The 26,730-nt window shown below is 38.7% G+C and overlaps 1 protein-coding gene across 24 annotated transcripts in view; it reads right to left on the bottom strand.

Moving 5' to 3' along the window:
• The window catches only part of BNC2 (basonuclin zinc finger protein 2), a 449,492-nt gene that overhangs the window by 130,100 nt on the left and 292,662 nt on the right, over positions 1 to 26,730 (bottom strand). For all 24 annotated transcript variants that reach the window (XM_063714199.1, XM_024252087.3, XM_024252080.3 and 21 more), the window contains one exon: positions 182 to 417. In XM_063714199.1, coding sequence (XP_063570269.1) covers positions 182 to 417 — 236 coding nt within the window. The remainder of the gene's footprint in view (positions 1 to 181; positions 418 to 26,730) is intronic.

Genomic DNA, 26,730 nt, shown 5'->3' with positions numbered 1-26,730 from the left:
TGAGGCCCGATGGTGGCCTGCTTTGTCTCTCTCCTTTCCCCTTCCCTGACAAGCCTGCTGAAATGACCACTTTAATCAGAGGAGGGTGTGCAGCCCTTCCTGAGAGGTTTGCCAAGGACTCTCACCCTTCCCCACCCAGAGTCGGCCCCGGACACGGGTGGCGTTCAAGTCTTCCCCCTACCTGAAGGATGTATCCTCGGACATAGTCCCGCAGAGTCCAGCCAAGGCCGTGCAATATGTGCAGTACCTCCTCTTGCTTCAGGACGCTGAAGAGACGGTCCAGCAGGATCTTTAGCCGCACAGGCACTGCTTGTGTCCCATAGAGCATCAGGCTGCTGATGTCAAACACGACGTTGGACTGCACAATCTCCACTTGGGTGGGGTGGTACAGGTGCTGCGTGCTGAGCTTATCCAAGGCTGTGGTGGTCCCGCCAAAGTTCCAGAGATGGGGGTGTTGGGAATAAACAGATAAAGAGAGAGAACAGGAGTTAGAAATATTGCTGGAAGTTACCAGGGCTCCATTTCTACACATGAATGTTCGCCATAGGTGTTTAAGCAAGATCTTGCAAAGAAAATAGTTCTCTGACACCTCCTTTCTGTTTTACCCCTTTTCTTTCCTATTTTTTTAATTGGATGTGTTTATAAATTGCAGGCAACAACAAATAGAAAACACATTCAACTTTAAGATAAAGAGTCACTGAGGATGTTTTTAAATGACCGTGGCTGGTGCTAAAAACCTCATTGATTTGTTAACTGAACTGTGTTTCAACCCAAGTGACGATGGTGTCCCCTACCCCCCACCAAAAACAAAACAAAACAATTCCTAACTCATGCCATATGGGAAGGCTCAATCAACATCATTTTTCTGAATAAGATTCATCCCTTATAATACCTGAATGGTTAAAGAGGAGGAAGAGAGTGTTCTTTAGATTATAGGGGTGAAAGACCTAATTTGGAGGGAATAAGGAAAGCTGACATCTGTGTGGAGGGCTAGTAATTTAAGTCAAGTCATATTAGCTATAGGGGGTTATCCAAAAACTTAGTCCTCCCAATTTCTCTCATTAGTCACCTGTTAGATAGCTTTTGTGTTCACTGGCATGTTTTCTGAAAGTTATTCAGGATAAAAAAGAAAATTAAAGTCATAATTTTAAAAAGAAAGAAATAACAAGTCACTTTGTTAATAGCTCTAAGGGTATAGATGAAAATGGAAACAAATGACAAACCAACATTTGGGAATTTCTGGTGTATTTCAGCTAACTGTATTATCTCAGTAGAAAAAGCTGAGGATGACCATTCTCAGAGTAAACACTTTTAATAAAATGAAAATTTCAACAATTGGGTGCTTTTTCTCCTCAAATTTAAGAAACGCCATCTCTTCTCTAGAACTAAAGGCCAAAATAAGGTCATAAATTCTAGTCCCCATCCATATCTGAGTTACTGCACACCCTATTGCTGATAATATAATTACATTTTGCCTCAGTTTCTCAAGCAATAACGCTGTCTTATCTGTAGGGCTTAAAGAGATGCTGCAAAGATTAGTGAGATAACGAGTGAGAGGCACTCTAAACTCCTTAAGAGAACACGAAAGGCATTCAAAACTGTCAGAATTATATGCATATGCCCATTTAGGAATTAAACAAGATGAACACATAAGCCTGAAGGATGGTCATCTAACCTCATGAGTCAGGCAAATGGGTATCAGCCAACATCTAGGCTCAAGTCATAACTACACCTAAGTTATGTACCTAAGGTTTCTGCAAATTCTAAACTACTGTGTGGCCTTTCTCAGCTGCTTTTCCTAACACCTTATCCCTAATGGTATGGGCTACACTACAAGTGCATTCTCAGCAACTTCTATTTTACTACACCAATATTACTGCATAATAATGGAGGGATTTAAAAGTGCGTGCACACAGATTTTTTAGTATTTCATATGTATTTTTTCAGGGCTCCTCCTCCACTCTCATTTCCTCCTGACTTGTGGTCACTAGAGAGTTCATGTACTCTTGATAAATTGCTTTCTTACATCCACAGCGTAAAGGCCCTTATCATTTACCCGCTGGCTTCATTCAACACATTTACTCCCAGGAATACTTTGTCAAAGAGTTCGGGTTTTCTCATACTTCATTTCTTGCAGCTGATTTGTCTGATCTTCCCTATTCTAGTGGTTAAGTCAACTTTGAATAAATAGCCTTAAAAATTAATTTAACGTTTGGGAAAGATAAGGGATTCACAAGCCTAGGGATTGAAGTTTTCTCTTACTCCACAGGGCATTTAGACTGCAAAAAAGCAGGGATGGGGTATTACTACCCCTGTTCTTCTTCAAGTACAACTTAACTACTCAGCCTTCTGATAAGTGGCTGCTCTGCTAACAGAATCCAGTGACCAGATCGGGGGGGATCTGCTCCTCCTCCATTTCCCTTCATCAGCTCTCCTCAACTGTATCAGATAGTTCTTTACAAAACAGACTTCTATGACAACAGCAAATATGAAACTGACAGGAGTCAGTAGAAAGGAAATAAAATGACACAAAATCCTGATTTTTGTGTGTGTACTTGGCACCTTGCATGTCTGCATTAAGTACATGCAGGTGTGTGTGCAAATACGTTCAAATTGTAGGTGAAAAAAACCACAATCACTCTCCCTGCCACTCATTAAAAAAGCTTGGTTGTTTTATTTTTTATTATTTTTTAAGACGGAGTCTCGCTCTGTCGCCCAGGCTGGAGTGCAGTGGCGCGATCTCGGCTCACTGCAAGCTCCACCTCCCGGTTTCACACCATTCTCCTGCCTCAGCCTCCAGACTAGCTGGGACTACAGGTGCCCGCCATCACACCTGGCTAATTTTTTTTTTTTTTTAATTATACTTTAGGATTTATGGTACATGTGCGCAACGTGCAGGTTAGTTACATATGTATACATGTGCCATGCTGGTGCACTGCACCCACTAACTCATAATCTAGCATTAGGTATATCTCCCAATGCTATCCCTCCCCCCTCCCCCCACCCCACAACAGTCCTGTATTTTTAGTAGAGACGGAGTTTCACCGTGTTAGCCAGGATGGTCTCGATCTCCTGACCTCGTGATCTGCCCGCCTCGGCCTCCCAAAGTGCTGGGATTACAGGCGTGAGCCACCACACCCGGCCAAGGTTGGTTGTTTTAAAGATGAAGAGCACTAAACTGTTAAGGGAACAGAAGAAAAGAGAATTAAAAGAGCACAGAAAGAACAAAAATATTTCCCTAGATAGGCTTTCAAGAACATCTGAGACTGAGGATATTATAAGGACACTAGCTGATTCTTCTTCATAAGTATACCATATGTTAGTAAGTAGGAATACAGCTGGGCAAGGTGGCTCACACCTGTAATCCCAGCACTTTGGGAGGTGAGACGGCAGATTGCCTAAGCCAAGAGTTCAAGACCGGCCTGGGCAATGTGGTGAAACTCCCACCTCTACAAAAAATGGAAAAATTAGCTGGGCATGGTGGCGCCCACCTGTGGTCCCAGCTACTCGGGATGCTGGAGTAGGAGGATTATCTGAGCCCAGGGGAGATCCAGGCTGCAGTGAGCCACGATTGTATCACTGTACTCCAGCCTGGGCAACAGAGTGAGACCCTGTCTCAAAAAAAAGAAAAAAGTAGAAAAACTGTTATAAACCACATAAATACAGAGCAAAGGTCAACAACTTATTCTATAATGGCCAGACATTAAATATTTTAGGTTTGTGGGTTATGCGTTCTCTTTCACACCTATTCACCTCTGCTGTTACAGCAAGAAAGCAGCCATACACAGATAAGACTTAAACTATTAGGTGTGTCAATGTTCCAATAAAACTGTACTTAGGCCAGGTGCAGTGGCTCACACCTGTAATCCCAGCACTTTGGGAGGTCAAGGCAGGAGAATTGCTTGAGCCCAAGAGTTTGAGATCAACTTAGGCAACACATTGAAACCCTGTCTCTACAAAAAAATAAAAAATTAGGCAGGCACACCTGTAGTCCCAGCTACTTGGGAGGCTGAGGGCGGGGAGGACTGCTTGGGCCCTAGGGGCCCAAGGCTGCAGTGGAGCAATGACTGTGCCACTGCACTTCAGCCTGGGTAGAAGAGTAAGACCCTGTCTCCAAAAACAAACAAACAAACAAACAAACTTTATTTACACAAACAGACACCTCACCAGCTTTGTTTGGGCCCTGAGGATGATGAAAAGGCGGACTAGATATTTAATGGAAGTCAATAGTAGATCACAAAAAAGCTCTAAGAGTGTGGTTTAGGAGCAGTTACCTAGGAGATGAGCCACAGATGAAGACTTAAAAAATATTAAACTGAGCCAGGCATGGTGGCTCACACCTGTAATCCCAGCACTTTGGGAGGCTGAGGCGGGCGGATCACGAGGTCAAGAGATCAAGACCATCCTGGCCAATATGGTGAAACCCCGTTTCTACTAAAAATACAAAAATTAGCTGGGCGTGGTGGCACGCGCCTGTAGTCCCAGTTACTCAGGAGGCTGAGGCAGGAGAATTGCTTGAACCTGGGAGGTGGAGGTTACAATGAGCCAAGATCATGCCACTGCACTCCAGCCTGGCGACAGAGCGAGACTCCATCTCAAAAAAAAAAAAAAAATTAAACTGCCTAACTTGCAAACTTCAGCATAAACATATCATCAAAGATTATGATCTGTCAAATTTCTGGAATATATCAAAATTTTCTGCTTTACAATTACTAGATCATATCGAGTCACCAAGTTGTGACAACTTTTGGGGAAGTACCCATGGAACTATGATACATGATGATTTTTTTAAGTGTCATAAAATCTGTAAGCTGAGAACTAGACTGCTGCCTAATTTCATGATCTTCACATATCTGACTGTGGAGGAGTCAGGTCTGGATCTTGTAGGGTTAGGAATATGAGTTAGGCCAATGGGGCTGTGGAAAAGGTAGGTCAAGAACTCATTCATCAGGATGGAGTGGGAAAAGATGTCACCTACTTTAATATATTATGGGCCTAACCATCTGCTGATGTGTCCCATACCAATGGTATTGTCAAGATTCATTTTCAGGCCAGGCACCGTGGCTCACACCTGTAATCCCAGCACTTTGGGAGGTTGCAGTGGGCGAATCACCCGAGGTCAGGAGTTTGAGACCAGGCTGGCCAACGTGGAGAAACCCTATCTTTACTAAGAACACAAAAATTAGCCGGGCATGGTGGCACATGCCTGTAGTCCCAGCTACTTGGAAGGCTGAGGCAAGAGAATCACTTGAACCCAGGAGGCAGAGGTTGCAGTGAGCCGAGATGGCACCACTGCACTCTAGCCTGGGCGACAGAGTGAGACTCTGTCACAGGATTTAAAAAAAAAAAAATTCATTTCCAAATGAAATCTAACCAGAAGTTGCATATACAAAATATATAAAAGTGAAGCTGTTTTAGGTGAAGCTGGAGTAATCATGGGTTAGAGAACATCCAATCATGTATTACTCCCTTTTCCTCTTCAACTTGCTTAAGTACAGTTTGAAAAGCCCTTTTCTCTATAGTGAGTTGATATCAATTTTTTGCCTGATTTGTGTCCACTCCCCTTCACTCTGGTAATAGAAGCTACATTTCCTTTTGGGAACTTGTCCCTTACACTCAACACCAGTATTTCTTTCTTTTCTGTTTTTTTTTTTTGTTTTTTTTGTTTTTTTTTTGAGACAGGTTCTAACTCTATGACCCAGGCTGGAGTGCAGTGGCAGGATCACGGCTCCCCACAGCCTCCATCTCCTGGGACTCAGTCTCCCAAGTAGCTAGGACTAGAGGTGCATGCCACCATACCCAGCTAATTTTTCTGTATTTTTTTTGTAGATATGGGGTTTCCCCATGTTGTTCAGCCTGGTCTCGAACTTCTGGGCTCAAGTGATCCACCTGCCTCGGCCTCCCAAAGTGTTGGGATTACAGGCATGAGCCACCATACTCAGACAATACCAGTATTTCATAGAACTGAGTATTCCTTAGCCAGGCCTAGAAAACCAGTCTGCTCCAGCACCCTGACCATAACAACTGGTTCAAGAATAGGCAAGTGATCTAAGTCTGGACAGTGCGATTGAATCCAGGAATTTACTTAGAACTACTGGGAATTTCTTCTCTTTCCTCTAAATTTGTACCTAATGAATATGCTTGAGAATGCAAATCATATGAAGAAGAGCTAGGCTGCAAGACGATCTGACAAATATCTAGTACTGATAATATTGTTTGATTGAGAAGATTTGGCAGTGCTTTGAGGCTGGTACTATCCCTGGAATCTTCTGTTACATGAGCCAATAAAATCTGTCTCTCCTTGTCTCTCCACTACCTCTCTCTGTCCGCTCTGCCATTTTCTCACTGTCTACTAAGTCACATTCTGTAAGTTGGAACTAAAAGAGTTCTATTATAACTACCCTTTGAGGTACTTTTCTAGCTGATTAAAAAGTAATTTCAAGGTCAGGTATGGTGGCTCATGCCTGTAATCTCAGCACTTTGGGAGGCCGAGGCGGGCGGATCATGAGGTCAGGAGTTCGAGACCAACCTGGCCAACATGGTGAAACCACGTCTCTACTAAAAATACAAAAATTGGCCAGGCACGGTGGCGCGCACCTGTAGTCCCAGCTACTCTACTCAGGAGGCTGAAGCAGGAGAATCGCTTGAACCCGGGAGGCAGAGGTTGCAGTGAGCTGAGAATGTGCCACTGCACTCCAGCCTGGGTGACTGAGAAAGACTCCGTCTCAAAAAAAAAAAAAGCAATTTCAAAGTAGTGGTCGGTGTTCAACTAAAAGTATGTTAGTTCCAGGCTGAATGCAATTCACAATTTCTGCAATGAATGGAATGAAGAGTATTCTAAACAATTTCACATCTTATACGAATTTACAAAGAGGGATGAATGCCTTCAATAGCATTAATAAGGAAAAATAATGGTGAGGAAGAGTATAAAGAAAATAACCCTTCAAGTACCAACTATATATCAGGCATCATTCTAGAGCAAATTTGTCCAAACCACGGCTCAGGACGGCTTTGAATGAGGCCCAACACAAATTCATAAACTTTCTTAAATGAGATTTTTTTTTTTGCCATTTATTTTTAGCTTATCAGCTATCGTTAGTGTGTTAGTGTATTTTATGTGTGGCCCAAGCCAATTCTTCTTCCACTGTGGCCCAGGGAAGCCAAAAGATTGGACATCCCTGTTCTAGGGGCTATTAGCTCATTTAATCCTTCAATTAAAAAGCATACAAACACAGTATTATTATTACTGCTTATTCTGAGATTATAGGCTCAATCAGGTTAGGTAACTGGCCTAAGGTCACTTAGCAACTTCACTCAAGAAAATTCTGTTTTCACCACATGTTCGAATAAATAGTCAATATGAAACCTGCAAGTCCTCATCATGTCGGAAGTCCCTAACTACCAGCAATCTGGGCTACTTGCCCATCACTCTGCTGAAGCAAGCATTTCAAAGGTCACCAACACCTGCCTTTCTGTGAAATCCAATAGCTTTTTTCCTTCATTATTCTCCACAGTCTCTCCATGGCAGCTGACCTTATTGATCACCACTCCTCCTAAAATGCTCTCCTCCTTCATTCATGCATACATTCGTTTATTCACCAGCACCTATTAACTTATCTCTGAGGTACGTGCTGTATGCAGATGCAAAAGTAATTTATGTTGTGGCTTCCACCTTCAAAAGCAGACAGATGTAGGCAACGTAAATGCCATAAAAAAGATTTGACAAAGTACTGTGGGACACAGAAGAGAGGGCAGTGCTGCCGGGAATGCAGTCTCCTAACTCGGAAGTCAGCAGGCAAGAAAGGAGGAGGAGAGTACTGTAGGTAGACGGAACTAAGGCAGTGATTCTCACTCATTGTGTGCATCAGAATCAAGTGGAGGACCTGTTAAAACAGACTGCTGGGCCACCTCCCCCAGAGTTTCTGATTCACTGAGTCTGGGCATCAAGAATCTGCATTTCTAACAAGTCTCCAGAAGATGCTGATGCTACTGGCCAGGATCATACTCTGAGAATCACTGAATTAATGGGTATACGTTAGGGAACTATCTAAAGAATGTAACGCTTGCAGCACAATAGTTGGAAATTAGTCCAAAAAGATCAGATTAGCAGACTGTAAGTAAGGAGCTGTATTTGTAAAGGCAAAGACCTGTGGAAAGCTTATAATTTTATTTCTTGTTAATAGGATTAGGAAAGTATTAAACATTTTATAAGAGGAAAATGGGTAGGTGTGGTGGTTCATGCCTGAAATCTCAATGCTTTGGGAGGCTGAGATGGGAGGATCACTTGAAGATAGGAATTGGAGATCTGCCTGGACAACACAGTGAAACCATGTCCACAAAAAAAAAAAAAAAAAAAAAAAAAATTAATGAGCCAGGCAAGGACAAGTGTGGTAGTGCAAGCCTATAGTCCCAGTTACTTGAGGCAACAGAGACAGGAGGATCACTTGAGCTCAGGAGTTCCAGGCTGCAGTGAGCTATGATCCTGCACTGTACTCCAGCATGGGTGACAGAATGAGACCCCATCTCTAAACAGCAAAAGATTAAAAGATAAAAATGATTTTTAGTTTTAGACGTAAAATTCTCATAAGAGTGCAGAAATTTAATTAAAGCAATAGTTGTCACATGGGAGACATGACACCTGTCCAGCAGGAACAGTGGCTGGTGAAGGTACTGGATGAACCTTGGCCACAGAGCCATAACCAACTAACGTAGGAAAGTTCAGAAGTAAGAGGGTTGTTTTAACTTTGAAAATTGTGGCCGGGAGTGGTGGCTCATGCCTGTAATCCCAGCACTTTGGGAGGCCCAGCACTTTGGGATCACCAGAGGTCAGGAGTTTATGACCAGCCTGGCCAATATAGTGAAACCACATCTCTACTAAAACTACAAAAATTAGCTGGGCGTGGTGGTGGGCACCTGTAATCCCAGATACTCAGGAGGCTGAGATAGGAGAATCTCTTGAACCCGGGAGGCAGAGGTGGCAGTGAGCCAAGACTGCGCTATTGCACTCCGCCTGGGCAACAAGAGTGAAACTCCGCCTCAAAAAAAAAAAAAAAAAAACAAAACCACAGCCTTTGAAAATTGCCCCAGATGATTATGACACATATGCCCCCACTCACATACCACACTGAAAATTAGAGATAGAAACAGGGGGAGGGATGGCTTAGAGCCAAGTGAAGAGAGCAGAGCATTTTTGCATTACTCCACTGGGACATGACTTAATTCAGTGGACTTCTCAGTACAGTATGCCTAAGCTCGGGGTATAAAAAGGCCTTCCATAAGGTATGCAAACACAAGGACCCAATTTCCAGATCTTGCAGTTCCATATTTACTCTAAAACTGATCCACTTGAGAATGGGCCTCCAAGTACATGAAGATTATCCATTCTTGTTTCTCTTCTGAAAATTGTACCCTTCCTTCTTTACAAAATAAAGGTATATACTTGGCTTATATTCTACATGTTACACTAGCCCAGGGTGTAAAACTCTTCTAAGCGCTAAAATAATTCACAATTTGATTATTAAAAGAATTAATAAGCCAGCTGTGGTGGCTCACACCTGTAATTCCAGCACTTTGGGAAGCTGAGCCAGGTGGATTGTTTGAGCCTAGGAGTTCGAGACCAGCCTGGGCAACATGGTGAAACCTCATCTCTACAAAAAATACAAAAATTAGCTGAGCATGGTGGCACGTGCCTGTAGTCCCAGCTACTCGGGAGGCTGATGTGGGAGGATCACTTGAGCCCACGGAGGTCGAAGCTGCAGTGAGCCGTGACTGAGCCACTACACTCCAGCCTGAGCAACAGAGTGAGACCCTGTCTCAAAAAAACAAACAAACAAAAAAACAATTAATAAAGGCTCATATTTCCCTGACTATACACAGATGAGTAAAGTGTAGCTAGATCTCATACAGGATTTAGGACTATGCTGGAATGTTCAGAATTCAGACATCATGTAAAATGGGCAATGATAATGAACTCTCCTCTTACATTCTTATCTATTTTAGTAATGTATTGCTCTTTAGAAAGCATCCTATGGGAGCAAAGCATGAGTGTCCAATAATGAAAATGGTCTCCCTCCTCGAACCCCACATATTCAAAGCTAAGATATTCTTTTCAACTATCCTCAACACTCATTCATCCCTAGGAGGCGTCATTACCTGGGAAGAAAAGTCCCTAAGCAAATATAAGTGATGCCCACTCTTTTAAATTTAGTTTGAATGTTTTCCTGTCCCTACAAAATTTGTAGAATACACTGAATAAAAGGTGTGGATAGAAATTTTACCCAATTGCTTTCAGAAACTATGTTTATCATTTAGTAAGGTAGTTATAGCCTACATAATCAAATAATAGCAAAATATTTATCATCAATCATCATTTTCATCTTAAAAGATTTTGAATACCTTCTACATACTGCTAATAAAAATAACAGAATAAATTATAATCCAAATGTCAAAGCACTTAATTTTTAGCAAGTATGTAAGTTCCTCTTTCCTTAAGCATATAAAAACAGTTTGGTCATGATACCTAGCAAAATTGATAAATATTTTTATATATTACTCTTACCTAATTTTTTCCTAAAGTCCAACACTAAATTGTGCGATACACACGGAACTGTATTTATCAAAGTGATATCATGACTTCTAACATACTTCTCATTTCATAAATAAGTTATATATTATAGTACATAATTACTAATTAACTAATGAGAAATAGCATGTCTATTATAAGCTGAATAAATAAATTTTACTAGCACCACATTTTATTCTGGACTGTTTTAGTAATGTATCATAAAAGATGCATTCCATAACTTATTGATATGTTTTTATAAGTTTTCTCGAAGTGCATTTATTTGAACTGAAATGTGAACTCAGCTTTTTCTAATAAAAATTAAGTCAGATTTGTCAGCCTCACTGATCAAATATGATCATTTGACCACATCATTGGATTTGCAAATTAGGCTACCTGGTGGAAATTTTCATCAATTATGACAGCTAAGTCTGCAACAGTAAGATAAAAGCATTTTGTTAAAAAAAATTGCAGAAGTTATTTGAATTAAAAACTAATGCAGTATTTTTATTTTCTCAATCTTTTCTGGGTATACAGGCATAAACAACATGCCTCTAAACTGAAGACTAACAATTAAATTTATAGGGCAGGACTCGGTGGCTCATGCCTATAATCCCAGCACTTTGGGAGGCCTAGGAGGACAGATCACTTGAGGCCAAGAGTTCGAGACCAGCCTGGCCAACAGAGCAAAACCCTGTATCTACCAAAAAAAAAAATTATAAATCATTATTTGATATAATTTCTTAAAGCTCTTTTCCATAAATTGAAAAAGAAATGACTATAACAGTATCTGAGTAATACGTAGGATGGTTTCAATTTCTTTGCTTTTAGCAAACCAATCAAGTGCTGTGTAATTTTTGGCATATAACTTGAAATGACTTCTAAGAAATGAATGACAATGTGATAACAAACCTCCTAGGTCCCATGTATTCACGTGAACAGATGTCTCAGCAGTTACAGCTGTAGAAATGAAAATTAGGAATAGAACTGATAGGGTACCTTTTCTCTTTTTTGTAATAAGTACTATTCATCCATGGATACATGAACTAATCTGAGAAGAAAAAAATTTATACTGCCATCTATTTCACCAGCAGATACTTCACTGACAGATACATTTCTAACAAAAATCCACTTTATGTTTAACAAATTGTTAAAATTTGTAATATTTATATTGCTTGGATTTTATCACTGTCATAACAGTTTTTAAAATAAAATTTCTATTTCTAGATATTTTATTAATTGTAATTGTAGGCATGCATGTTAAGTTGAGTAATAAAAGACTTTCCAGTGAACATTTATGGTAATGTTATTTGGGGGAAAAGGAGTGGAAACAACAGTTAAGGTTAAAAAATAATGACAGAAAGCAACGATTTCATGTTTCCAGTGTTTTTAAAAGGTGCTCGTTGTCTTCCAGATTAAAGACAGAGTCTCTAGGGCCAGAGTCTAATCCCAGCTCTGCCACTTACTTGCTGTGAGATATTCGCAAGTAACTCAGCATACGAGAATGTTAGGGTAGTCCTTAGTTTTCAAAATTATTTTAAGTGTAAGCAAGCCAGTGACTTGAAGACCACAATCTTAACGTAAGGAGAAAGGAGAAGACAGCATAAAATCAAGACCAAGCTAAGAAGTAGGAGGAAAAACAGATGCTTGTAGTGAAGATGAGGCACAGCTACAAAATGACTGGGATTTTCCAGTTTGGAAGATCTGGAGGCAAAATCAACGAGATTCAGAGGAAACATCAGGTTTCCAGACAAACTGCCTCTCCACCTGCCCTCCTGTGATAATTTGCCCCTAGGAATCCAACTATTCCTACAATACACAGATGATCCCTAACCTTTAAATTTAGCTCTGCCCAAGCTCAACTCCAAACACATACTTGACTCCTTTTGCTGTGAAAGGCAGAACTAGGAAACTAGGCCAAAATATTTGAAATCAGACTTTTTTTGTGTATCATTTTCTCATAGGTGCTTATTGAGAAAATGTTCTAAATTCAAGAAAAAGGAAAACAAAAAGACAATTATCCATAATCCCACCACCCAAAACAATGATTGTCCACATGTTGATGTATCTACGTCTACTTTTTTCAATACATAACTTTATATAGTTGAGGTCATACTGTAGATAAAAGTTTCTATCTTGGTGGCGGTGTTGTCTCCCTTAACATTATCTAGCCAGAACATTCAAAATTATCTCTGACTACTTTCCCTTGCTTCCGTAGGTCATCGTCATCCTTAATCACTTTAAACTCTTCCACTGCAGTTTTTCCTGGATCAATTTCTTCTTTCTAGTCTAATTTAAACCATTTTAGAGCAGGCTTTTAGACCTTCGTAACTTCATTACTACAAGGGCTCCTAACTGATTTGGTCTCTCTCTGTTCTCACTGGCCTATTATATGCTAAATAAAACCAAGTCAATCTTCTCAAAATACTGCTTAGTCTTTCCTCTGTTCAAAATTTCCAATGACGCCCCCAGCCTCTTCACACACATAACTGCCCCACTTCTCTCTCACCCACACACAAAATCCTCAACCTGGGTCAGAAGACCTTGGACAGACTGATTTACTTTCCAGCCTAGTAACTCTCTGACATGAGCCCTCTGGTCTGCCCGAAGTAAGGTTCCCAGCACTTTCACATATTAGTAGCACTTTACTATTTGGTCACTAAATGTGTATTTCCTGTCCCATGCTAAGTTTTAGAGATTCAGTGAAGAACAAAACAGCTATGATTTGGGCCCACTTGAAGTTAATACACTAGTGAAGAAAACAGACTTTTAAAAATTACACTGCAGGGCACAGTGGCTCATGCCTGTAATCCAGCACTTTGGGAGGCTGAGGCGGGTGGGTCACTTGAGCTCGAGTTTGAGATCAGCCTAAGCAACATGGTGAGACCCTGTCTCTACAAAAAATACAAAAATTAGCCAGGTATTGTGGTGCACACCTATACTCTCAGATCCTTGGGAGGCTGAGATGGGAGGATCACTTGAGCCTGGGAGGTTGAGGCTGCAGTGAGCCAAGATTGCGCCACTGCACTCCAGCCTAAGCAAAAGAATGAGCCCCATCTCAAAAAAAAAAAAAAAGAAACAAACACACACATTAACACACAAAATTACAAACTGGGTATGTGATGTGAGAACATAATTTCAATGGAGTGGGAGTCGGGTATTCCAGGCAAAGCCAATTCGGCCAGGACATGAACAAGAGAAGAGCCCAAGATGATGCCAGAGAGATAAGTGAGGTTCCATCTGTAAAGCTGTATTTTCTCAGAACGTTTACTTTCAATGCTGTTCAAGTGTCTTTCTTCTTTCTTATTAACTCCTCTGACTACCTTTTCTTTCCCGTTTCAATTTATATTCTATTTTCTTTTTCCATGTAGCCTAGAGAGGCTCCCTCATATAAGAGGAAATGGACTCTACCATTTCCTGGGATCACTTATGTTCCTACTTATCTCAAGACCTTGATTTTGAGCCGCAACCATACCTGAAACAAAATCACTCAAGAGTGTTGAGTAATCATACTGTTGGATGGATGAACACAGTTAAGTGTATATAATAGAATAAAAAGCCATTATTCTATTTTCACTGGAAGGGTAAATGTATGATTCCACCATGCCACCAAATTCTTAATTTCATCCATGTCCCTTTCTCAACGCTTCTTTTGTTCTTGACAGCATCCCCCCCCCCACAGAATAAGTGAAGGTGGGTAATTAAGGCAATTTGGAGGGTAAGGTGGCGCTGCTAGCTAAGCAGGAATCCTGAGTAAACTTGGCATATTTTCTTTCTTACTAGGTCAAGTATTATTTGGGAGATTACAATGCACTTTTAGTAGAAAAACAGGATAGAAGTCTAATATGGTTAAGAAAAATAATCTTAATTGCAAGGTACACAGACTGAATCATAATACACAGACTTTGTGAAAATCATCCACAATAGTAGCACAAATCACTAGATTTGTGATCAATATGCTAGACTGATGGCCTTATAGCTATAGAAAAAGGTGTAGTATAGACCCTGGAAAGGGGTCAGAGAACAGTCACACAGTAAGACTGTAAGAAGAGCATCTATAAAGAAAGGATTATTTTTCTTTTGTAAAAGGCCTGGAGGAAAAACAAACAAAGGGTCAATTAACCTCTTTTTAGTATGCAGAATTTCATCTGGAAAAAGCAAAAGCTTTAACTGCAAGATAAGGATATTGGAAAAAAGGAAAAAATTTCATAGAATACAAGCTTCTTAAACTGTGAATGAGGTTACTGATGGGACATAATTTACTTGGATTTCCTTAAAATGCTAGAAACAGAGGCCTAAACTGGCAATTTTATGGCTATAAAACAAAGGAGAAATTGAGGCCTGGATATAATTTCTATAAATATTTTGATAAGATCTATAGTTTTCCAAAGGAACATGGTGGCTAAGCCACAGGACCCCAAAATGACACTTGAGTCTGAATGAAGAAAACTCATTTATGTGGGAACAGAATTGCCATAAGGACAACACCTGGGATTTCTGTGCTTCATTAATATATGTAATATAAATGTAAAATGAGTATAAAACATAATGCAAAATAGGTAATAAATGTAAAGTAATATGTACTTTTAACTATACTGCTAACTTAAAGAACAAAGTAATGTCCTTTATAAAATTCAGTTTTCAAATGTATAAAATAGTGCTGGGGGTGGGTGAGAGGTAGTTATAAAAGAACACATCTATCACATGAAATGTGAATAACAATTTTTTATTTCTATTTTAAATAACAGGAATTGCTCCTCAAACCTTCAAATAAATTAAAATAAATGTAAACCTGTAATTCTACAGACTTCACTTCCAATATTTTCTGTGAAGGTCACAGAAATAAGAACATATTCAGATACTTTTTTTTCTTAATGTAAGAGTATAAAAGTGCTTTTCACTGATCCTACAAAATTGGCTCTCAGTGATAGTTTATAGTTCTTAGTTTCCACAACTTTTTTTAAACACAACTTTCCTTAAAAGTCAAATTCAAGTGACTTAGTTGGTTTCCACAGGAATATGCTCATTTCAGGTCCTGAGGTCCAGTGGAGTCCATCTAGCTGCTCAGGCATGGCAGAGTGAAGCTAACAGCCATTCAATAAGATAAGAAGTATGTGAAGTACAATGATTTTTCAAAACCATCTACTTTGTAGAATAAAACAATTAAAAATCTGTATGAAAAGGGTCTAAATGGAAACCCGTTATTTCACTAATTTTCAGTCCTGCCCTGGATATTTTAAAATTTTTAATGCTAATTTGAAGTAATTTCACAAGTTAAAAAAGAAGGCTTATTCTTTTATTTTGGGAGAAAACCAAGTGAGCCTTAAATTACAAGGCTAATTGTTTCGAGAACTCTGGGTCTCTTGCCTCAACTCCCTTTAGAATTCCAAATTACAAGCATCAAGTGGTCAGCTTTTAGGAGCTCTGGATCCTAGACTACTATTTTAATTTCCAATAGATTAACATTTAACACCCGTCTTTAGGGATTGTTTTTATGAAACTCTTTCCACGATTACTTTAAGAGTTCTAAAAGTTGTTAGAGATGAGATTTTTATTGGAGCAATTTCTGGGGTCAGATTTTAAAGTTTTGATTATTTATAAACAGAATATTTTTACCACTCCTACCTCAAATGTCCAGGCCATAACCTCTGAATTTATGAGGGTGGTGGCTCTTCATTCTCGCTAATATGACCAATAATTTTCAATTATACCGCACTTCATAATAAGCACACTATACCCAATATAATGATATGTCATTTCAATGTACCTAGCCCATGAACTTCCACAGGTTTAATGGGATTTTGCGTATTTAGAATTTCATCATAAACGGGCCCTTTGGAATCATTATCACATCAATCCTTTCCCATTATAAGGCTCAGCTCTCACCAGGCAAGAGCATCAGGGCTCAAGGCAAAGGCTTAGTCTACTCTTAGACTGTAAGCTAGATCCTAATAAAAGCCTTAACACTTGGGGAGAATATTAATAAAGGGCAATGATGACATATTAAAACTTTTTAGTGAATCAGGAGATCATGAAGGCAGGCAACAATTGTGATTAAGAGAAAAATTTCTTATGACGTGAAGTGATATTTAGATCTGCACATTTTATTCACTACTTCTGGGGGAAAGAACTATGTCACTGGGAGCAAGTTAAGTACAAAATAACTCATGTTCCATTTAAGTCACAACTTTCTAACTGTAACTGTCAAGGTTGAATTAATTAGGATATTTAATACCAAGGCTTGCTTCTAGAGCTTTTTTTTTTTTTTTTTTTAAAGAGAAGAAGAAAACGAATGGTATGTAGCTAAAAGAGCTGATCCCCAAGTGTGGTGATAAAAACTGTCAACCCTTATGTACAAAGGGTTTATTTTTTTTCTTCAACAAATAGTGTGTCAGTGTTTTTTAAAATGAATAAACTCCACTGAACCTCTACAAATCCTCATTACATTACTATACCTTATATACATTATGTGATTGGCCCTTGATTTTTTTTCTTATCTCTTAATACATGAGGGACAATGTATAAATACTCTCATGGTTTATTATGAATGTAATTCCAAACTGTAGGGAGGGAAGAGGGACAAAAGTAGTTCCAATTAAGCCCCACTGTCCTACAGATTTTAATCAACCTCAGTTGATATGTACCTTTCAGGGTATGTGGATATACATACGCATACAAACACCCACAATTAGTCCAGGGTAGACACTGAGCTCCACTTGAGACTATACAGCCAATATTTCAAACTGATTGGCATTTTCCTCTGTGGCCTTATGCATAATAAAGTCCTCAAAACAGACTGTGAAAAGCATTAAAGTCTGACCGAGGCACACATAAAAGTATTTCACCACTCGGTTGTTCAGAAGCTCTCTCTCCTGGCTAGTAGATTAAACAGGTCCTTGGTTATACTTATTCTCCCGCTTCTTGTTTCTTACATGGCCCACTTTTGGGGGCATGCCTTTGCTCTTTTGCAGCAACTCCACATGAAGGTGGTAACAGGCAAAGAGAAAATTTTATCTGCAAATTTGACCGTATATCTAAGAAGAGATTTAGTAATTGAATCTACTTGCTGAAACCAGGTTTGGGAATTATTATTATTGCCACTGCTGTTCTATCCAATCTCCAGTTGCCTCAGCCAGCTTAAAGTTGGCTACACAAACCCTGCTTTATTCAGTTTATGTACCAATGGATTTAATACACAGTACACTGACTATAAAACATATCTCATTTTAAAAGTAACTATTGAGATTTGCTACCTGAATTAACTATGTACATCCTTTTATTAAACAAAAATACGAATTCTTCTGTAAGAAAATAATCACCCTACTCCCCAGTTATTCACTTTAAAGACTTAATTTTCTTAAAGGAACATATATCTATATAAGAATTTCATTAAGCAAAAAGTGCAAAGGCAAGGCATATTTACTATTTGATAAAACATATGCTTTAAACTATCACATGTGAAAAAATATTTCAAAATTGAGAGTCATGATATAAAAAGCCAGCATCTGGTAGGGAAATATCTAAAAGAAAGAAATTATTATACTCAGTCTTGAAAAAGAAAAATGAATGTCACCTTTGTGTCACAAGTATTTTTTCCTCCTTCCCCCAGTAATTCAGGCTGAAATCTCATTCTAAATCTATAATCAATCTGTTTTCCCCACTGTAATCACTTAAAATCTCTAGGCTATCACACACACTTTTGGCAGTGATGTGTGTTTTCTTCTGGACTGCTGGATTTGCTTAATGCATATATCAAGTATCAAACTGCTTTGTATCAGTAACTGGTGGGATAAAAAGACCCTATGTAAAGATTTGCTCATAAAAACGGGTTAAGAGGGCAGTCCTAGGGCTTAGGAAAAGTCTAACTTAACGAAATCTTAAATGCACAAGTAGAAAATGTTAAGAACTAAAGCAATATCTGCTGATTTTTCCACTAATGTGATCAACATATCATTGAGCAGATAGGGAAACCTAAAGTTACCATCCCATTCTCTACTAGTGGGCTGTTTGAAATGTATGAGTTATCAACAAGGCAAAAACTCCTTTGGGATTTATACCATTGGCAAAACGAAAGTATTTTATACCATCACACATATTTAATTGGAGCGCAAACTTTCAGAAAAAAAGTGACATCTGAAATAATGTGAACAAAGAAACAGAGGGGAGATGCTGGTTAGTGCTTTGAATTCTGTTTACTAATTTGATCATGATAGTAACCCTAATTTCTAATTAGAAAATTTCTAATTAGATAAGTTCAATTAATCAGTACCAACGGGCACAATCAAAAGAGTCAATACAAATTGTAAAATGTAGCAATTTTTCCTTGAGATATTTTACTGTATTTAAAAACCAGTAATAGAAAACACTTGCCAAATTCATTTAGTCTCTGACTGAGGCACACATATGTGATCTCCTAATTTACAGCTTGCACATACAGATGTTCACACTTAGTAAAAGGGCTTCTTAATAGCTTTTTTTAATTAAAAGTGTGTTGATAATAGGTGTTTTAAATATATCCAAACAACACAGCTGAACTGACAAATGCCTGTCTTCATGCCTCACCACGTCTCACATTGTAGCAAGATTTTGTAAGAGAGAAAAGGTTATATGATTCATTCACATATATATAGGATAAATGTTATCCCCCAAAAACTCCAAATGAAATCTTTCATTAATTTTTCCTTCTATGATCTGTTTCCAAGTAGAAAATGTTAGATAGCTATTCGGTTTATGTAGCCGAAAGCAGAACCACACAGCCGTTGCTTGCTGCCTGCAGTTTTTTTCCTTTGCAAAACTTTGAACCCCATCCAGCTTTGACACACTGCCTCTTCAGTTAATAACTATCAAGTTTCCCCTTGTCTCCTGTCTACTTTTCTTTGAGGCAATTGCGCACTCAGCACCCCGAGATAATAACACACATCTATAAGATAAAAGCAATGGCATTAATGTAATTGTCTGCCTCTCTCTCTTTAGCCTAATCTTTTTTTTCCTTCAGTTTTGACTGCCTGTGTGACACCTGTTTTTGTCTCCTCTGATCCTACGACAGGTTTTCCGCTGACAAGGTTTTTGCCTGACAGAGATTCTGCAGACAAGAACATAATAAAATATGAAGAACTGCTTGTCAGAGTTTCTGCCAATGCTCACATGAAATATAGAAAAAAAAATGACTTTTTTTTTAAGGGGCCTTGTGATGGTCGCTTTTGGCATGTCAGAAAAAAGACCTCCCTAGCCAAGTTCTCCAAGCCAAACAGGTGTTTTCTTTTATGTTAGAGGTTGATTTGTTTTTTAATTTTTACTGATAGTGGAAAACACGATTAGCCAAAAGGAGGCGGGTGGGTAATGTCTCACCCTCAGATTTTTGCAGGCAAAGGAATATAAAAAAACTGGAAAGCAGAAGGTATTTCACTCAAGATCTTATCTTCTGAATAAAACAAAAACACCAACATCTGTTAATGATTAAACAAATTTAACTTCTCTAAAATTTACTTCCTGGATATTTGGGCTACTAAAACCTCCCACTTACCTTTCACTTATTTTGTTGTCTGAAGACAGAGGGAAACAGCAAAGGTGAAAATAGAATGAGAACTGGAAAAGAAAAATGCACAAATGGGCATAAAGACAAGGTGTTTGTGGGCTGTGCTTATACCTTAAAATGGGAAGAGGCTGCTGGAAAAGCAAATGGCAATTAGGAATCTGAGTGAGACTTTTCCATAAGCTTAGAGTTTCAATAAACCTTTGTTCCATGCACTACATGAGATGCTGCAGTATGTTCCAGCACACAAAGATGAAGTGTCCTTCCTGAGCTTTCCAAGTTAGTGGAAGGATCAGTATTACCCAGAAACCTCTGGTCTCAGCAAAGTGTGTTGAGAAAATAAAGAAGGCAGCACTCAATTGCTCCGGGGGTGGGGAGTGGGTGGTGGAGAGGGGAGTAAAGGGGTGGGAATCTCACTTTCTTGACGAACAAGGCACAGGAAAAACTGGCCAGGATCAATAGTGCAGCAAGCGTCAAAGTACGAAAAACTGGGAAAGAGTTTACAGTGATGAGTCAAGGGACAAGAGCCTGGATTTAGGGTGTTAGGATTCTCACACTAATTCTAACTACTCTGCCACCAAACCACTTTAACCTAGGCTTTAGCTCTCCAAATATATTCTCTCATACCTAGAGCCTACAATTACCACGTCTAATGGAAATATAATTTATGGCCGGGCATGGAGGCTCACAGCTGTAATCTCAGTGCTTTGGGAGCCAATGCGGGATGATCATTTGCATCTAGGAGCTTGAGACCAGCCTGGGCAACAAGACGAAACCCTATCTCTACAAAAAATACAAAAATTAGCTGGGCGTGGTAGCGCACACCTGTGGTCCCAGCTACTCAGGAGGCTGAGGTGGGGGGATTGCTTGAACCCAGGAAGGGGAAGTTGCAATGAGATGAGATTGCGCCATTGCATCTGGGTGACAGAGCAAGACCCTGTCTCAAAAAAAAAAAAAGAAAGAAAGAAATATAATTCAAGCCAAGATATAGAATTTTAATTTTTCTAGTTTCAAGTAAAACAGTAAAAAAGTGACGTTTAAAAACATATTTGACACGATAAATCAAAAATATATGGAAGAACAACTCTTAATGACTATTTTACCTTCTTTTTTTAAATAAGATGACAGCTCCAAAATTTGGTGTACACTTTATACCTACATCATATCTCAATTTGGACTAGCCACATTTCAAGGAAAGCCGTAACAGTGGCTTCCTTATTGGACAGCCAGGTCTAGAGTCGCCTTTACATTTCTTGGCAAGTAGAATCTAAAGCCTAAGACTGTCCTTTCAATTAGATGGGTTTGCATTTAAATTTATAGCATCACTTGACTGTACAGAAGGCTAAGAGGCCCATGAGGTCAAAGTGGGGATTTCCCTGGGTACCAGGGAGCAGCTGAACGGAGAGAGGAATCTCACTACTGGGCCTTTTAACAAATACTGGTTACAAGTCTATCCAGTTTTGGTAATACTTAAAGTAATACTTAAAGAACTTCTTATACAATTCTTTGGGTATATGAGAACTAATAACAAATTAATTCAAGAAGCTTTTGAAGATATATAAACATCTACAAAGGCAAAACCTGGTAAGAAATGGGATGTATAAACAACATTTTAGGGCTCCCAGAATGCAATTCAGAGTTATCTTTGAAATACTGTACTTATCCAGCAATTTCACACTTCAGTAAAGAGAGGAGAGGAGTTAGAAGTCACCATTTATGACACAATAGAGAAGGAAGAGTGGTTGAAAGGATCAACATGATATTGCTGAGGCATATGGGGTCCTTATGACCCAGCCGAATCTCCTAGTTTATCCTGAGTAAAAGGAGAGGACTTGAGTGTGTTTCATTTATAACCCCTTCAATTTGTGTTCTGCTTAACCTGGTGAACTCCAGGTTAATTAAGATGCTCCTATAAACAATTAAGCTTCCTGTAGGATCGTTAGCAAGATATAAAAATTTATGATGTAATAAAATGCAATAAAATGATAAAGTGGTGAGCCCATCGAAGCACTTCACATGCAAAAAGATAGGTGTGAAAATAGGTAAAAGCAGCCTTAATCCTACCTAAAATTCACCTACTTATAGCTTTTGGATTTTTAGCAGGTAAATATTACTATAATTTATTTTAACTGGTGCAACTCTCAAAATGACTTTTGGTGTAAAATATTCCTTAATGTGTTCAAATAAGCGCTCAAATGACATTTTAGAGGAAATGGAAGGTATGGAACTATACTGGATTCACTGGGGAAAATAATTTCACCTATGGAACACTTGGTCCAACAGCCAAAAGAAATGGTGACCTGACCTCTGCAACTGCATACTGAAGATAACCTTCCCTGGAAGGAGAAATAGTTTCATCCCATCACATTCCACATTCGTACCTTAAGGGAGACACTAGATATTATCATTAATATTGATGTTTAATATTATTTTACTGACTTAGCAATAACAATACTAGCTCCTAAAATTGTTGTGCCAGAATATTGGGCTAACCCTACTCTTTCACGTAATCCTCTCTCAAAATGAATCTGTGTTATTTAGATGCATTGCTATTATTATCTGAATTTCTCCATGAAATAACTGAGTCTTAGAGAAGGCATTACTAACAAAAGGCAGAGAAGGGATTTGACCACTGGCCTGGCCACACCCAACTTTTAATCACTCTACTTTGCTAAAACATGTCTATCATGTCCACAGTGTTGAAGTCTTACTTTTATAGGAATTTAGTGATAACAGCAACTAACACTTATTAAGTGTTTACTATGTGTGAGGCATCTGGATTATCTCATTTAATCTTAGAAGAACACTATGAGCTAGGAGCTATCATCATTCACATTTCACAGATGACAGAACAGAGAGATTATACAACTTGGCAAGATTCTACCTACAGTAGGTGATAGAGCCGCGATGTGAATGTAAACAGTCTCATTCAAGAACAACATTCTTACCTATTTTGTATATTGCCTCCCATTCATTCACCCGAAGCGGGATACAGCTCTGTGTGTTTCATTCTCAACACCCTCCCACAAAACTCCTTACCAGCAGACCAGCAGTGACTACACTTGAGGCCAGGTCTTGCTAGCCTCACTTCATGTTCCATCTGAATAAAAGAGCTAGGAAAAAAAGAAAATCTGGGGAGCTAATAGGCAGACAGCCCAGGACTTTGAAGGGGAGGCACTGTTTGTGCTGGGTTTAAAGAAAATTTAAGGAGTTCAAAGCACCATCCGAAAGGTGGGCAGGCTGAGAAACAAATCAAAAGCTGCTCAGACACACAATAAGAAAATACTTACTGCCATTAATCAAGCACCAAACCTTTGCATTTGTGAGGATGTCCTCCCTTTAGAGCTTATCAGCAGTGATCAGGGAGTAAAGGAGAGAAGCAGAAGAGGGCACTGTGCCCTCAGGTCAAGCCCAAAAAAGTCTCCTGTGCCAGGCAGGAAAATGGCCTTGCTTTTACTCTCTAAAACGAAGAAAAAAGTCCAAGGACTTTGCTCATGGAGAGACCAGAATCCAGCTGCCTCACCAAAACTAGGAGGCAGCTAAAAGCTGTTTTCCCTGAGCAAAAGAGAATTTTGCAGCTAGGCAAAGCCGGGTTTCACTATTTACAATCTGGAAAAACTAAGTCCACTAGAAAGACAAATTCTTTAAGCAGATACTGCACCAGCTTCCACTTTTTCCAAACGAGTGCACCAAGGGAAGAAGACGATAGTGTTTCTATCCTTGTGTTTCTGAACAAAGCCCTAGAAACATTTCCCCTAAGGATCTGGTTCTTACTTTGCCACTGCTAAGCATGTAGTTCCCTTCCCCTGAGGACTCAAATTAGTGCCTGTGCTACTGTTCACCAAACCCTAAACACCCCTCTGGAAAAAAATTTCTACGAAAGAAAATGTTGTTTTTGTTGGGATAGTCTCCAAGCCAGAGCTTATTGGGAACATTATCTTCCTTTGTCAGACGAAACTTAGTTGTTTTTTAGTCTCCTCTCTTTATCTTGACACATTTACAAATTATCATATGGACACTGTTGTGGAGTCACTCAGAATGAGCATGATATCACAGAAATGTCATGCTTTATTCTTATGATAAAAGAATTTCTATTTGGAGTGGGAAGGAGAGAAGACTAGGGAAGAAAAGAGGCTGGCAAGGAAAGGATTGGACTACTTTAGTTATGCTAGGTTTTGGACTGAAGTCAGGGAGAATATTAGAGAGTTACCAGTTGGGAACAAACGACTTTCACAGATATTTAGACAATTTATAAGAACATAGACTGGGACAAATAATAAAGACATGTGACCTTTCATAGGACAAAATGAAAAATTACTTGTTTTGATCTGCCTTGCTTGTAAGTCCTTACAAACTACCACGCCTCCAACAAACTTGAGGAATTTGTAAATAAAATACTGAGATCTCATGATTCTAAATGTAGGACTGATATAATCAAAAGCTTTTTTTTTCTTTTTTTTTTTTTTTTGAGACGGAGTCTCGCTCTGTCGCTGTGCTGGAGTGCAATGGCGCAATCTTGGCTCACTGCAACCTCCACCTCCTGGGTTTAAGCGATTCTCATGCTTCAGCCTCCCAAGTACCTGGGATTACAGGTACACGCCACCATACCCAGCTAATTTTTGTATTTTTAGTAGAGACGGGGTTTCACCATGTTGGCCAGGATGGTCTCAATCTCCTGACCTCCTGATCCACCTGCCTTGGCCTCCCAAAGTGCTGGGATTACAGGCGTGAGCCACCACGCCCAGCCCAAAACCTTTTTGATTATAGGATGCTTATGACCAATAGCCCTGATTTAGGATTTATGCAAATTGAGTCTGAATAGGATTTTCTTTTAGGTATGGGCTTGCCAGATTTAGCAAATAAACATAAAGGACTCTCACCTAAATTTGCACGGTAATATTTATATTTAAAATCATTTATTGTTTATTCAGATTCAGATTCAATCAAAAATTCTATATTTTCTCTTTGGGTGAAGGTCTCTATAAATACCCCTGGTCTGATAAGACATATCAAGTACAAGCTGAAAATTCAAATTCAACCATGCTGAGAAAAAAAAAAGAAAAATTATATCCAGTGAATACAAAAAAAGAAAGGTTTGAAATTAATGGGTTATATGCATATTAAGTCTTACAGTACATTAAACCATAAAGCTGGTTGGTATATGACACTAAATTAACTTTATGCTTCTCATCATTTCCCGTGGAAGAACTGAAGGCTACCTGACACAATCCTTCATGTATGAGATAGGTTTAATAAGTATCTACTGACTGATGATCTGGATGATGTAGACCAGGTCTGCTTACTTTACATTAAAACAAAATCAGAGGAGTTTGGATAAAATATGGGCAGGAAAAAAGCTGGCTTAATTAGTAAATAATTAAAGTAATAATGTAAAACTATCTTTTCCTCAAATGAACTGCACGCAGTAAAAGGAAATCACATTTACAGAACATAATAAAAGAAAGGTCTCAAAATTCCAGTGCAACAAGCATTCTTGCAGGCAGACTTCAGCCAAAGGAAATAACACTGGTATTAATTCAGATCTCTTGAAAGTGAATGAAAATTCTAGTATTCATGCAGCTTGTTCGAATGGTATATCCTTTCATTTAAAGTCAAAGAAAAAAAAGAAAATAATTTGCACAGAGAAAGCTGCTGTGGGTGCATTAAGCTATAAAATGTATTTTTTCTTCATCAAGTCTCATATTCTTGCCAAATGCTCACCTCACATACCTAGGAAACAGTGGAATTAAAAAAATTTTTTTTGTTGTTTTTTTCCAAAAAAGAGATGGTCTTAACAAATGAGCTTCATCAGAAGAAAAAGTTACTGATCTAGTTAAAAAAAAAAAAATTCTAAATGAATTACCTTTGTAAAATCTGCCCACCTCTTTTATCAAATACACAAATCAAATATCATGGGATAAAAACAATTTTCCAGTTGTACTGGATTATCATTAAATATTTCCTAAAACACCTTAGAATTCAGTTTGTTTTCTTATTTTGACTATTTTATTTACCTTCATCTTAATGGTTTAGAAATAAAGTCTTCATCTAAACTATGGACATTAAAACTAACTTGCAAATATTAAACAATAAAAATGGTTTCGTGCAGCAGTCCTCAACCTTTACATCATGCCTCCTGTTTTTTTCACAAAGACAGCAAACTCCTATTGGTAATGCTTCCCGTTAGAAGCAGGTATTCTTCAAGGCAGAATAGTAAGTAGGACTCACTCCAATCTGTACCCAATGCTGAGTGTATTCTAGTTGTACCAGCTAATTTTTAACATTCTGTAAAATATTTGGCTGAAGTCTGAATTCTGTGAATCGCCAAATTGCTACTCTAGTGTGGAGGCAAAGGGTAAAAAGAGAAAAAAAATTACATCACCAGAAAAGGAGCCCATTACTGCTCTTATCCTGGTATCTTAATCTTATTTTGCCACTTTTGAACCAAAAAGAATTGAACTTCTAAAAAACTTTTGTTGTTATTGTTTTTCAAGCCATACTCAGATCATTTTAGGTGAATGAAGGAAACGCACTAAGAAGATAAAGCAAACAAGGGAAAGTAAAAAATATAGCATTTATAGTATTTCAGTGAAGTAGTGGCAGTAAACTGGAGTCCTTTTACAGAGACTTGACAAAA

The sequence above is a fragment of the Pongo abelii genome, chromosome 13, assembly GCF_028885655.2.
Source record: "Pongo abelii isolate AG06213 chromosome 13, NHGRI_mPonAbe1-v2.0_pri, whole genome shotgun sequence".
NCBI classification, from domain to species: domain Eukaryota; kingdom Metazoa; phylum Chordata; class Mammalia; order Primates; family Hominidae; genus Pongo; species Pongo abelii.
Note: the sequence above shows the minus strand (reverse complement) of the source record. Positions and strands in the feature narration are given on the sequence as shown.